Raw genomic sequence first — 14,425 nt, 5'->3', positions numbered from 1 at the left:
CTATCTCTTGGCATGCCCGATCCTCCAGGAGATTCCGGGAATGCTGGCACTGTTGCCTGTGGGGAAGCCCTTGGGGGTCACACTCTCTCCCTGAAAGATGTTCCTCCTGATCACCCAGAAGTCGGGCCTCACCTCATTCCAGTTGGGCTCAGCCGTGTCCCTGTAGACGCGTGTCTTGGCTTTATTTACAAAGTAGCCAAAGGAATCCACCTCCAGGGTGCAGTACAGACCTGCAGGAGAGTGACACAGAGAGGGTGACCATGCTGTCCCTTATTACCAATGTTTTTTATAAAAGCAGGTGTTATTTTCTAAATCATAAAAAACAGTCTCGGTTTTATTTTTGTCTTGTTTTTTTTGGCCGCACAGTGTGGCATGCGGGATCTTAGTTCCCCGACCAGGGATCGAACCTGTGCCCCCTGCAGTGGAAGTGCGGAGTCTCACCCACTGGACTGCCAGGGAAGCCCTTGGTTTTCTTTTTAAAACAAGACACCAAACCAGTGGCCGGCAAGGTTAGCAGCACCTCACAACAGTGCGCAGGGAACCGGCACCTCTCAGAACATTCGCTCCCCTGCTCACTGACAGCAGCTCGGTGCTGGGAGAAAAGTGGGTGCAGGGGCGCGGCGTCCATCAGTGTACTAATAAAGTTAGTACAGGGTAAAATGAAAAAGTATTTGTATTCAGACTTATTCACCTCTAGTTAGTGAGAATTTATTCAATAGTTATTATGTTCCATTCTTTTTTATTAAAAAATGTCTTTACTGAGGTATGAATTGTATACCTTAAAGTTTACCCACTTTAAGTGACCAATTCAATGCTTTTTGGTAAGTTTACAGAGTGGTGTAATCACTACCACTATCCAATTGTAGCACATTTCCATCACCCCTAAAAGATCTCTTATGCCCATTTCTCCCATTCAACCACAAATCTGTAAATTTGTTTTTTATGTCTATCTGAATCTCTTGCTCATTTTTTAAAAACTGGGTTGTCTCAAGCATTGCGTTGTAAGAGTTCTCTATATATTCTGGATACAAGGCCCTGATCATATATACACAGTTTGTAAATATCTTCTATCTTGTGACTCATCAGGGATTTCTTGTTTGGTTTTGTAGCAACGGTGGGAAGGTCAGCAGAACGGTGCCTGCCCTGTGTCCTCCTCCGAGGGACCCTGAGAACTTGGTGCCAGGCTGACAGGTGAGCGTGTGCTGTACCTGGGCTGAAATGCGACCAGCCCTCACCACTCTGACAGCTCAAGTGGTTGGGAGAGGTGCCCCCCCTCTGCTGGCCAGGGTCAGGGTGCTGGCCCTCAGCCTCCTGGCTTCCTAGCAACCTAGGCAGCGTTTTCTGTCTATAGCAAACCCCAGCCCCTGCAATTGCAGGACTCGCCTGCAGGGGGCAGCTCCCCAGCTCGCAGGGTCTGAGCCAGGCGCCGGCAACGGCAGGGTCCACCCCAGGGAAAGCAACCCCACACCTAGTGGGCATCAGCCAGCACCGCACCTCCCGGCAGTCAGCTGCTTCTCTGGTCCCCGCACCCTTTGGCTCAGTGTCCGGCCGCCTTCCTCCCCAACCCAGCTGCTTACTAGAACTCTGCTTAAAGCCAGTGGCGGAGTGGACGATGACATTCAGGAACCCGTAGAGCCCGGGAGATTCATCATCTGTGCGAGAGACCAGAGAGGTGAGCATCCGTCCTCCTGGGAGAAGCAGGCAGGTGACAGGTTCTGCTTCAAGGTGACCCTCATGGGGGCCCATGTGACTGTCACTTGCTTAGCAGGGGACAAGGCAATGTCAGGAGCAGAAACACACCCATCGTGGCCTCTGTCTCGGGGACCTTAAGATCTAGTTGGGTTCACAACACGGGCAAACCAGGGACCGAGAAGAGACGTGACAGGTTCTCGGGACAGGAGAGGGGTCGGGGAGCATGCCACGTGGATGGGGTGTGTGTGCCTGAGTGTACAAAGCATACCCCTGTGTGTGGCTGCATGTGCATGAGTGTGTGTAACAGTGAACGCAAGATGCAGCACAACCACAGGTGGGGGCGGGCGGCACCAGGCTGAGGGGTGGGCGGGGGGACGGGGAGCGGGACCCAGAGCACAGAGGGCCTGAGGAGCGGCTCGGGACTTGGGGCCAAGTCATAGGTTTTCTCAGCCACCCGGTGGCCGCCACCTGGGAGCGACCACCCCTAACCCATCCCGTCCACACCCTGGAGAGGCTGACAGGCCCTCAGCAGCACACCCAGCCTTGGAATGGACGTGTCTGGTCCCAGGATGGCACTAACAGCAGAAAGGGACAGCGGCCTGGGGGGCACAGCCCACCTTCTTTGTTGATGGTCAGTGGGATGCTGTGGACGGTCTGAAGCTTGACGCACGAGTTGGTCAGCATCTGCAGCTCCACGGACGTCAGGGAGAAACTCTTGAAACCTGAGATGGGGGCACAGGCACACCAACTGGTGAGTCTGCCCGGCTCTCGGACTCCCCAGGACCCCCATGGGGTGTTCTCAGACGTCCCCCCACTGGGTCCTCAGCACACCCTGGTTAGGAGGACCACAGGGGCCACCTGCTCCCAGGCAGGAGCCGGTAAGGGACAGGTGAGGCATGGCCCCGGGGGGACCAGGCTAGGCTCAGAGGGTGGGAGGAATCTTTGCACAACGCTCACAAACACAGGGCCGCCCACCACCTTGGCACGACCTCAAGGCGGTTGCGAGGGGGTGATCTGGGGCACCTTCCTGTGGGGCTATGTCCCCTGCGCCCCCTCCTCTCCACCAGGTGGGGAAAGGGGATTATTTCTGAGCAGACAAAACATGCTGTAAATGGTCTGGGCCCCTGGTTACAACAGGACACCTGGGACAGGAACTCTGGCAGGGCCCCAGGCACTGGCCATCAGAGTCACCAGGAGCGCCTGTCCTGCCCCCGGAGGCCAGTGGCACTGGGGTCTCAGCACAGGCATGAATGACAACCCTGGGGGGACAGGCGCTCAGGACAGGGCAGAGGCGTGCGGAGCCCCCAACCTACCTTGGGGGGCACACAGGGCACACGCGGAAACCTTTTAGCAAGGATGGCTCGGGAATCCCAAACCGTATGGCTGGGGGCGGAGGAGGGAACCGGCAGCTGCAGCCCCAGGACCTGGGGCAGGGTCTGCCATCCCACCCTGACGGCTGCCAGGCAGGACGGGGCAGCTCTGAGCTGAGCAGAAGGAAAGAACTGCTAATGGAGGGAAGCGCCCAAAGAAGGGGCCGTCCAGAGGGGAGTAGGCACCCTGTCCTGACAGCGGTCAAGCACAGGGGAGCAGGGCCAGCACAGAGTGACTGCCCAGGTGGGCCCAGTTGAGGGCCGTATGGCATCAGCATCTGCTGGGGTGTGTGGCAGGCCTGGGCGGAGGCAAGGCGGGTGGGCCACGTGCGTGGCAGCCTCGGAAAGGCAGCAGGGGTGCAGGGGGGCCCCCGGGGGCAGGCAGGGAATTCAGAGCAGGGAGGTCCAGAATGCAGGCGGGAATTCAGAGAAGGCCAGAGGAGGGGAAGGGGGTTCATGGGAGGAGGTCAGAGGGCAGGCAGGGGGGCACAGAGGGCAGGGGGCCCTATCAGGACAGCCCCTCCCCCATTATTTCCCGTATTAGGGCTCCACGGCACATCTCACTTGGATAAGAGTTCCACTGTCCCTTGGGGAAAACAAGGTTTGAGACCATGGGAGGTGACCATCCAGCCCTGACGCTCCTGAGCCCACGTCCTGGGCGCACAGGCCACTCACATTTCTTCTGCTGCTCCCGGATGTTCTCCCTCCACTCGGCCCGCTCATAGTCGGATGAGATCAGGAACGTGTAACTCTGGGCGGGGGGAGAGCACACCCGTTATCTCCACCCCGGCTGAGCGGGCGCCCAGTGGATCCAGGGCTCCGTCCTGGTCACCGCGTGGAGCCTGCAGCATGCCCACAGGAGGCACGAGCATCTCCGTGCTGCAGGCCGGCCGAGCTGGGGCGGCTGTGCTCACAGCACTGCTCGTCCCTCCCTGCACCCTCCGCCCCTCCTGCTGCGCCTGGGTCAGGGCGTGACGAATCAGAGTGTAGGGCCACCGGGGTCACCAGGTGGGACCTGCAGAGGGGAGGGCTGATGCCCACAAGCCGGGCCCATGACGCAGAGGCAAGGCTCCCGCAAAGCCCACCGGCTGCCCCCCACCGGCTGCCCCCTGACAAGTGCGTGATGCCCATGGAGGGAAAGGTCCCGGCTACAGAGGCAGCAGAAGCCACTCAGGAGAGAAGCTGTCTCTCTGGCCCAAGAGGTCCCGGACAGCATTCCTGCACCGAGGGCTGGGTCTGCACAAACCTGCAAGCCCCCCGCCCTATTGAGACTCCCTGGAGACCCCACCACCTCCCAGCCATGGGGGCTCCGGCCCAAAGCCCCAGAGAGTGGCCTGTGTGCCACGCTGGGCGCTCACCTTGCCGTTGCGGCTGTGCACGCGGAAGGCCATGCTGGGGGACATGAGCAAGAGCAGCGACTCCTGCTCCGAGAGCTTCTTCCTCAGCCTCTCGATGGCCTTGCTGCCCTTGTTCGCTCTCTGTGGGGAGAGGGCACGGTCACGTTTCCGGCTCTGGCCCAGCGCGGCCCGCTCCCGCTCTGCCTGCCCCACCACCCCTGATGCTCGGTCCGTGGAGGACGGGAGACCGTCTGGCGGCCCAGCGTGGACAGGGTCTCGGCCACAGCGTCCAGGCCCGGCATAGGCTGCCGGACGTGCTCAGCCCATCCTTCTTAAGGGATTAAGTTCTTCCTCCCACAAACCTCCCTTTTTTCACTTGCTCCAAACTTAGACAATGTGAAGGGGCCTGTCGTGACCCCAAAGGCCCCTCCCTGCTCCCGGATCTGCCACATTTCAGCATCAGGTCCCCCGGGAGTGACTGCGAGGGTCCTGATGGAGGGTGACACGCACCCCCAGGACCTGGCTGGGAAAATCCTCCCTGCTGCGTGTCGTGTTCCTCCCTCCTGAAGCCCTCAGTCCCCGGGGGAGGCTGTGCTGCCTGCCACTAGGCAGAGGGCACGGCTCGGATGGGTGAGTGGTGGCAGAGAGCTTGACAGCCCCGCGGATGCAGCCCTGGCTCCCCTCTGCCTCGGGACACTCTGCCATGGGGGCCACGGGTCCGTCGGGACGAATAAACAACCCAGAGTTCACGCCGGTCCTGGGGCTCCTGTGCTTTCCTCATCCTGCGGGGTTTGCAGTACAGAAGGCTGGGTAGGGTGAGGGCTGAGAAGGACCCCTGTCCTGCTGCACCCACCTCAGCTGGGTGTCCCTGAACATCAACCTTCTGGGGACCCACTTTGTCTCTGGCCACCGTGAGGCACCCGCTCTGGCCTGGGCTGACCCTACAGGCGAGGGGTTCATCCTCACTGCTCCTCCAGAACACTGTTCTTCTCCAGAAACAACCAGGGGCCTGCTGGGTGCAGTCCAGAACCCCTGGAGGGGCCGTGTTTCCTCCCAGCCTGGGATTCACTCCGGATCAGGGCAGTTATAAGAGGGACAGAGGGGCACCTCCCCCCACCCCATCCTGGACGGCTCCATGCCTGATGGGAGGCCTGGCACTGAGAGGGCTCACTGGGGTCCCAGCAGGTCCCAGAGACCAGCAGTGGGGTCAGATGCCCTGCAGAACTCGCCCGCCTGCCAGCCTGAGGGGATGCTGCCCACTCGAGCTGCAGAGCCTGGCCTGGCACCACCCCCTCAGCCCCACCTTCTCTCTCTGGATGTCACTCTTGATCTGGGAGATCTTGATCTTCATGGCATCCAGCTCCTCATCCAGCACCAAGGGGATGTTGGGTGCGGCCTCCGAGTCGTCTACTGTCTGGAAGCTGAGATCCGTGAGCGGGATGTACCATTTGCAGTCATATTGCTGCGTTTTGCTGGGTGGGGGGAGGGGCAGGTTAACAGGCTGACCACCTTCCTTTGCTTAAGTCACTACTTTCGACACTGGGGAACCCTAAGTTCATGGCCACGAAGTTTACCTGAGCTTCAAACTCTGCTCATGGTCCCTGAGACAGGCTGGGATAAGGCCACAGGCAGACACTGGCGACCCAGCCTCGGTGACCCCTGGGGAGGGGCATTGTGTACGAGTGACCCAGGCCCCACGGGTCTGACAAGCCCTCATCCACCCCACTCTGTGCTGACGGTGGTGGCTCATAGGCTCCCTGACGCGGGAGACCACCTAGGCCGCCAATGACAGTCAGGACAGGACTGCAGACACGTCCAGAGCTGTAGAGTTTGAGGGGCTGCAAATCTACCCGGTGTAATCCCTCCCTCGACAGATGGGCAAACCAAGGCTCTCTTCTGATTAAATCCACTCAGCGTGGTGATGGCAGAATGGGGTGAAGAGCCCAGTTCTGGTTCTTCCCAACGTGACCTTCTTTCCTCCATTCCAGCCACTGCCTCCCCCCTCCGGCCCCCCACTGCTGCAACCTGTGTGGTCTGATCCCTGGGGGTTTGGGTGGGGTCTGCAGGCCAATGCTGAGAATCTCTTAGAAGCCACCATGATCTCGGGAAGACAAAATGTACGGATCACCTAGTGATGGCCTCCGAGGACAGGGGAGGGGCAGCCAGTGCCCATCCCCCACCTGCACCAGACCCTGCAGCCCCCTGACCTGTCTGGGTCACGACATGACAGCCCCCCAGTAGCACCTGAAGTCATAGTCAACAGCCTGGTCACCCACCCAGACCCTGAATGTCTCCAGATTCCTAATGATGAACTTTGACCTTGAGCCTGGCATCACGTCCAGTTGGAGACAGAATGTAGCTTAACAAGAGCAGCCTGGCAACAGGTTACGACCTCTCGAGGCTCACTGGAAAGAACACCAGGTCTCCTCCTATAGAAACCACCCCATACCCCGGGGACCCTCCTCTCAGCCGGGGCCGCATGGTCACTCACCCTCCGCTCTGCTTCTTGAGCTTGGTGCACAGGAGCAGGTCAGTGAAGAGGAAGACGTGCCGCAGCTTGCGGGCCCCCTCCACCAACTCCACCATGAAGCTGTCCTTCAGCAGCTGCCGGTGCTGCAGGGGCGGGGGGGGGGTGCTGGTCAGGGCAGGGGTGGCCTGGGCCTCCACTCCCCCCACCTCCAACCCTCACACCCACTTCCCAGCGCTCCTTCCACCTCATCCGCCCGCAAACACACACGCCAAACGCCTTGCTCTTTGTTCATCAAAGTTCCCAAGCCCCAGACAGAGTCACGGCCACTGGCCTGGAGGCCGGAGGGAACATTGCAGCCAAGGTGACGGGAGAGCCCCTCTGAGCAGGGCGGCCCATACATCCCCAGGACAGGCCTGGAGACCCAGGCAAGAGGCCGGCCACGTGGAGAGGGGATGTTCTCGTACGGGGACCGTCAAGGCTCAGGTAACAAGAGCTTGGTGCTCGGCCTAGAGGGTAAGGGGGGAGGAGACGGGCCGGGAGAACTCCGAGAGGGGGCAGTCACGCTAAGGGCTGGGCCTGGATCTGAGGGCATCAGGAGGCCGGGCAGGGGTCCCCCAGCTGGGACCCCACATTCTAGTCCTTCTGAGGTCAGTGCCCACTGATAGGCAGGGGCCCACATAGGGGTTTTATACCTCTGATGCCCACCCCTGACCCTGAGGCATCCTCGAAGGAGCAGGGAGACTAGAGGCACCAGTCACCAGCAAGCCCTGTGCCTCTCTGCCCCTGGGGGCTTCATCTGAAAGACAAGGGATGGTCCATGGCTCACAAGTTTCCAGGGCACATGGAGGTAAGTCGGTAATTCAGCTGGCAAACAGTGCCCGCCACCTCATCTGGGCTGGCGCTGTGCTGTGCCGAGGACACAGAGACAGGATGAGAGGCTGCCCCACGCACACCCCGGGTGTGCTGTGCCAGCACGTGGCCTGTCATTGGATGTGACCCTCCTGCTGTGGGTGAGTCCTCGTGCCCCCTTCGAAGGTGAGAAGCCTGAGCCTCAGGGAGCTCCACCATCCACCCCAGGCAGCACAGGGAGCGAGCGGGGACGCTCAGGGGTCTGTGCCCAGGAGGAGAGAGACCAGGTGCTCATCGGGGACCCTGCCCGCCTGGCCTCAGGGAAGGACCCCCAGAAAGGGCAACTCCCCACCCCTCTCTGTGATGGCCTGGGAAGGGTCCGGAGGGTCAGGCACACACACCACAGGGGGCAAAGACCCACAGTGTCTCCCTACCCCTGTCACCCCCCCCCCCAACACCCCTCCCCCAGCAGGTCTGGGGACCTGGCTCCACTGCCACCTGCCGCCTGAGGTTCTTATCAGGGAGCCTGTGCCTCCCTGAACTCCCCCCATGCTCTCAGCAGGAGCCCCCCAGAAGCAAATGCAGCCTGGGCCAGGCCCCCCAACACTCCCACATCACCGTCATGCGCAGCTCGGCTCACAGCAGCCAGCCAGGCCCTGGCACGGAGACTGGATGATTTACATGGGAGCCGCCAGTGCCAACCAGACCATAAGTGGGAGGGCAGGAGGGCTGCCCACGTGCCCAGGTCGTGACCCATCGTCACTGCCCTCCCCCGCCTGCTGTGGGCACAGGCAAGCCCCGCGTCCGCACCCATGGGAAGCACAGAAGCATGTGCACCTGGGGACACGGCCATGCAGCACTGGGGACCTGGGCAGCCTGACTGCGGGGTCTGTGCTGGGGGGCAGGTCCTGGGACACTGAGGTCCTCGAGGAATGCCCCCTCGGCAGGGACACGGCAGATGGTCTTCCAGCCCAGGAGGCAGGACCAAGGGACCTTCTGTGAGGGGGGGACTGAACTCCTTTCTCCACACAAAGGAGCTGAGCTTCTGGCCATTGCCAGCAGAGGGCCCCCGACGTCCAGCTCAGAGGTGGATTCGTCCCCTCTGCCGCAGGTCAGAATCGTCCAGGGTCCCAGCCCTGATGGAGCCCCCTGCAGGCCCTTCCCCTCCTCCGCCGGGTCCTGCCGCTCACAGGTTCATCCGAAGTCCCACCCCCGCCACCAACTTCATCCTCCAGAGGCCACCAGCGTCACCCTGGCACTTGTGGCAGCCCGTACATCCACCCATCCGTGTTAGCAGACACGGGCTCAGACAGCAGCCCTGGGGGGCTCTGATGGGTGGACTCAGTTGCCAGGCCCCTCCCCATGTACCCCTGCCTGTGCAAATCCTCATTTTCCAGGAGAAGCCCCCCACCCCATGACGTCCTGGCCTGAGCCTTGCTCTGTGCTGCACCCCATCTCCGAGGGCCACACGAGGTGCACAGCGCGGGGAGTGGACGGTGTGGCTGTCCTCTGAGCGCAGTAGGACTTTCTCACCACGAGCTTCCCCATTGTGGCAGATGTCCTCCCTCCCAAGGAGGCCCCAGGCCTCACTTCTGAACCCCAGCCCACCCTGGTGTCCTGTAGTGGCTCAAACAGAAAATGTGCAGCAGATGGGCAGGAAGGGTCTCCCAACTCCAGGAAAGCAGGGCCCCCAACCACGATACTGGCAAATCCACGAAGGGAGCCCGGACCCTGGCACAGGGGTCAGGCCTCATTCTGTCTCTATCTGTAGACCCCAGCCCCCAGCTCTCGAGGACGTCCCAGGCAGGAGTGTGGGTGTGGATCTGCCTGCATCCTGGTCTAGCCGCCATCAATCTCCCTTACTGTGCTCCTGACGGAGAGCCCTGAATGAAGGCGTGTGCGACTCAGACTCCCGATATCAGGGTCACCGGCCTTTCTCCCCCATTCGTGGCTGAGGCACCCAAGCGATTCCCCTCAAGGAGCAGACACCACAGGTCAACAGGACCAGATGCTGGTGGGGATGGGGTGGACGCAGGTAGAAGCCCTGCCTCCGTGAAGCACCGGCCCCTACACACTTCCCACTCAGGCGCCCCGGGACCCCGACCATGGGTCCACGGGGAAGGAGGCCTGGGATACAGATGCGGGCTCAAGGGCCTGGCTGACAACTGCCAGGCGACATCTGATTTTCCTCAATTCCTGAAGGCAGCTGCTTCCAATGATCCGAAGAGCAAGGAGGCACTTCTCCCCGGGGAACCTAAGTGCAGCGGGAGACACAGGCGCAGACTCAGCACCCACAGAAGGACTCGCACGGCTGCTTCCCAGGAGGGCGGTGCTCTTATAAAGGAACTGCCTGCGAGAGAGCATGGTGTCCCAGGAGGGGAGACCAAGCAGCATGAACCCGACAGGGACGGGAGTCTTGACGGAAGCAAATCCCGAGTCTGGTGAGACCGTGCGAACTGCTGACAAGGGAGGCCGAGCACTCAGGTACCACTTCCCACACAGGTGTGGAAGCACAGGGCTGAGAGCAGCCTGCCCGCCAGCCCCGCGTCCTGGCGGGTCAGCCTTGGCGCCGCCGAGCACCTGGCACACTAACGGGAAGAGGAGTGGCTCCGAGCGGCAGCTACAGTAAGGTTCGCTGCCAGCCCACGTGTTGCTGGGCCATATGGCTCCTGTCCCTGCACGAGACCCCAGAGGCCGCGGGTCCACACCCCCGCCCCGCCCCGCGGTGCCGCTTCCAACGAAAGGTGCTCACACTAGACGCCGCCCCTGACTGGCACACCTCTGCCATCTTGCTGCAAGCTGCCTGGCACCGGGCTGGGCCCCTCCCGGGAAGGAGCGGAGGTGGCAGGGGTGGCGTCTGAGCCCCTCTGTTCCACACCCTCTCATCTACGATGTGCAGAGAGATGGAGACCGGGAGGGGCTGTCAGGGAGGGAGGGAGGAGGGGAAGGAGAGCCCTCCTGGCCGAAGAAGTCAACCACGTTCGTTCTCCAGCCGTTCTCCGCCGCAAACACAAACCACACCCGCCTCCCCTTCATCACCTTTAAAGTCCTTAAACCCACTGTTAACTATATGTTAATGAAAGAACACTCAAGAGAAACCGAGTGGTCCCCAGGCACACAAATGCCATCCTTCTTCTCACCGGTCTCCTTAGCTGGGGACCCTGATCCGGCAGGGTGTGGGGTGCCCGGGACATAACCCCCCAAGTGAGGCCCGCACCCCTGAAACCACACCCCGATGCCCTGCACACTGGCCTGGGTTCACCCTGCCAGGGTCAAGGGCCCCCAAGTCCAGGCGTTTCTGTGTTGGGCTGAGCTGTGTGGATACAGTGGGCCCCATGCCCACCTCTGCTCGGCCGCCATGCTCACCTCTCCCTTCTTCACGGTCATGGACTGCCGGCGGGGCGTGATCTCCTCGTTAATGCTGGACAGGAAGTTCTGCGAGATGCGGAGGGCGTCTTGCAGCAGCAGGTGGTCGGGGTGGCCAGAGGGGGTGTGTTTCAGCAAGTCCTGCATCGGACGAAGGATGGAGTCAGAGCAGTCCCGGCATCTCTGCCGTGAGAGCCGCAGACGCGCTGGGTGTGACCTGGGGCCACTTCTCACCATGGCCTGGGCCACGCGGCAGCACTCGTGCGAGCACTGTGCCGGGAGCAGGCCCCTAACGGCGCCCCACAAGCCTATACTGTTTGCACATTGCAGAGAGGGGCTCCACGCTACAGGTCTGGGGCAGGTTTCTCTACCCGGGCCCTGGCGACATGCAGGGCTGGTTTTGGTGGGGGCTGTCCGGGCACTGGAGGATGCTGGCACCATCCCTAGCCTCTGCCCACTCGATGGCAGTGGAGCCCCCTCGTGTGGTTGTGACAAGCAAAAGTGCCCCTTGACATTGTCACAGGTCCCCTGGGGCAGAACCCATCCTGGTCCGCCGGTCCGTGTGAGGTCAGGAGAAAGCCCCTGACCTTCCCGGCTCCTCCTCTTTTAGATCAGAGCCTGAGAATCCTTCTCTACTGAGAATGCACGTAATTTGTGCTCAAAGTCTACGGCTTCCTGGTTCAGAGAAACAAAACCCTCTTAGCTCCCAAATCCTACAGCAAAGAGAACATGGGGAGATGAAATAAGCTCAGGGGAGGCTCTGGTGTTGGGAATCCCAGGCTCCCCCGCCAACTGCTCCTGGTGGCTCTGGCTTCCCCCTGCCAGGCCTGGGCTCATCGTGGTGAGGGGACCAAATAAAGGGTCTCCAGGACTCTGATGGGCCACCGGCCAGAGTCTCCCAAACCGCAAATCTCAGCTTATCTCCCTCCATCCAGGAACTCTTAGTCGGAGGATGGTAAGAAGTTATGAAACGTGCAATGGATGGAAAACCACGCAGCTTAAAACTGAACGAGGCAGAGCTGTCTGGGCCAAAGTGGGACAACTGCCACAATATAACATTAAGGGGTAAAAAGCCACACGTGGAATGGTATGCACAGCACAACACCGTCTGAGTGATTTAGAAAGATGCCACGTGTGTCGGCATAAAGATCCTTGTGGTGGTGGCTCCTTTGTGGGGAGGAAGCAAGACAGGAAATGGACACTTCAAACACTTCTGTGACTTGGTTGTACATTTTTAAAAAAATGCGCATGTTGGGCTTCCCTGGTGGCGCAGTGGTTAAGAATCTGCCTGCCAATGCAGGGGACACAGGTTCGAGCTCTAGTCCAGGAAGATACTACATGTCGTGGAGCAACTAAGCCCGTGTGCCACAACTACTGAGCCTGCGCTCTAGAGTCCGCAAGCCACAACTACTGAACCCACGTGCCACAACTACTGAAGTCCACGCGCCTAGAGCCCGTGCTCCGCAACAAGAGAAGCCACCGCAATGAGAAGCCCGTGCACCGCAACGAAGAGTAGCCCCCGCTCGCCACAACTAGAGAGAGCCCGCGCGACAACGAAGACCCAACGTAGCCAAAATAAATAAATAAATTTATTTAAAAAAAAAAAAAGCGCGTGTAAGACTTGCTCTAAATACAGACGAATAAGGTCACCTGGCAGTAGGATTGGGGGCTTTTTTTTCCCTGTTTTTGTTTCTCAGTATTAAGACGACCACTTAATAATGTGCAAGTGACTCCCCACTGCCTTTAGGAGCAGCCCCGCCAGGTGGGCCTCCCTGCACACCCTCTCTGCACACGCTCTCCCGGCTGGAGAATGTGGTCTGACCACAGCCCCGGGATGCACCTGCCATTGGTGCCCCAACCTGTACTATGTGTCCCCGCCCCCTCCCCCGGGAAGCTTCTCCACCCGCAAGCCTCTGCCCATGTGGGACGGGATGCTCCCTACCTGTTCCCGCTCTGATGAGGCATCTGGAACACCTGGAGAGCCTGCTGCGTTTCCCCCTCCCACCCCCGGGAGCCCAGGGATGGCAGAGGTGCCTCACTTCTGCATCCTCAGTACAGGTGTGTGGCAGAAAAGGGTGCAGGCGGGCAAAATTGACAGACATCAGCGTCAGCCCCAGGACAGAAGCCAAGAACCCCAGGGTGAGGAGGCCCTGGGCCCGAGGGACTCACATGCAGGACCAGTGTGCTCCTCGTGACCCGGTCCACAGGCTTGTAGAGCAGGGCTGTGGAGAGACGAAGGGTGAGAGAAGGCGGACCGCCCACCTGCCCACCCACCCTCACTGCAAGGGTGGAGGTGGGGGCAGCCCCATCCTCCACATCCCCTGGGAACCCCACATCCCCTCTGCTCAGTGACAAGGTTGAACCCGATGCATTGGAAGGTCGGGAACATGGCTGTGAGTCTTCAGTCTGTGACATCAGTGCCAGGTCCAGGGCTGATCAGAACCCGAGCCTGCGTGGCTGACTCAGCAGCAAGCATTCAAAGGCCTCCGTGTTGACGGCCCTCCGGCCTGGGGTCAGGGAGCTGGCCAGCACTCTGGGGAGGAAGCGCCAGCGCAGATCCCAGGCCGGGGGGTGCGGACCAGCACGCTACTCTCCATGTGGATCCAAGCCTGATGCTGAGATGTGGCTCTTGGTTTTATAAGCGTTTTTGGACCCCTGGACGCCAGCAGCATGGAGCCCCACCGGCCAGGGCCGTCCCCGCTTCTCCGTGGTGGGCACAGCCCATCACAGGCACAGGCGCTTCATGTGTTCTCACATGTAGGGTGCAGCTCCGCCTGTAACCCCCACGACTAGTGCAGGGCATGCATTGTTATCCCCATTTTACAGAAATGGGGGAAACCGGCTCAGAAGGCGGTGTAGCTGTGGCCCCGGTCCACGTCTGCTGTTCTCTGTGAGCGTAACTCCTCCCAAGACCCTAACAGCCAGAAACGAGAAGTACCTTGTTGTTCCTGAGCTCACTCTGCTCAGAGGGATGAGGGCAAACACAGGCCCGGGAGCCCGACTACTTGGCCCTGACCCCTGCCCAGCCACTCTGAATCTGCGTCCTACATGGTCCTTTCCACTCTAAACCTGTTTTATCATCTGAAACAAGGGAAGACAAGAGCCTCCTGCAGGGCCGTTGGGACAACACGATGACACTGTAAATGCCCGGCAGTGCCTGCTTTGTGGGCATCGGATAACTCCCACCTCTTCCTGGTTCTCTGCCCCACTCCCCACCCCCCATTGGTGGCAACAGGTCCTGACCACGTCCCTCCGCACCCACCACGGCCAGCGCTGCTCCCTCCCCATCCCCCCACCCCCCACTACTGGAAATCTGGAGCAGCAGAGGGGCCAGAGTATGA

The 14,425-nt window shown here is 60.5% G+C and overlaps 1 protein-coding gene across 6 annotated transcripts in view; it reads right to left on the bottom strand.

Moving 5' to 3' along the window:
• The window catches only part of BCR (BCR activator of RhoGEF and GTPase), a 101,343-nt gene that overhangs the window by 19,787 nt on the left and 67,131 nt on the right, over window positions 1–14,425 (bottom strand). For all 6 annotated transcript variants that reach the window (XR_005022634.1, XM_036875042.1, XM_036875043.1 and 3 more), the window contains exons 7-15: window positions 13,254–13,306; window positions 11,085–11,225; window positions 6,891–7,012; window positions 5,703–5,871; window positions 4,421–4,540; window positions 3,738–3,813; window positions 2,310–2,414; window positions 1,578–1,652; window positions 133–230 (exon numbers count right to left, since the gene is read on the bottom strand). Coding sequence is in view for 5 of the 6 variants with exons in the window: in XM_036875042.1 (XP_036730937.1) it covers window positions 133–230; window positions 1,578–1,652; window positions 2,310–2,414; window positions 3,738–3,813; window positions 4,421–4,540; window positions 5,703–5,871; window positions 6,891–7,012; window positions 11,085–11,225; window positions 13,254–13,306 (959 nt within the window). In the remaining variant the exon portion in view is untranslated. The remainder of the gene's footprint in view (window positions 1–132; window positions 231–1,577; window positions 1,653–2,309; window positions 2,415–3,737; window positions 3,814–4,420; window positions 4,541–5,702; window positions 5,872–6,890; window positions 7,013–11,084; window positions 11,226–13,253; window positions 13,307–14,425) is intronic.

Source organism: Balaenoptera musculus, chromosome 14 (assembly GCF_009873245.2).
Source record: "Balaenoptera musculus isolate JJ_BM4_2016_0621 chromosome 14, mBalMus1.pri.v3, whole genome shotgun sequence".
NCBI classification, from domain to species: domain Eukaryota; kingdom Metazoa; phylum Chordata; class Mammalia; order Artiodactyla; family Balaenopteridae; genus Balaenoptera; species Balaenoptera musculus.
Note: the sequence above shows the minus strand (reverse complement) of the source record. Positions and strands in the feature narration are given on the sequence as shown.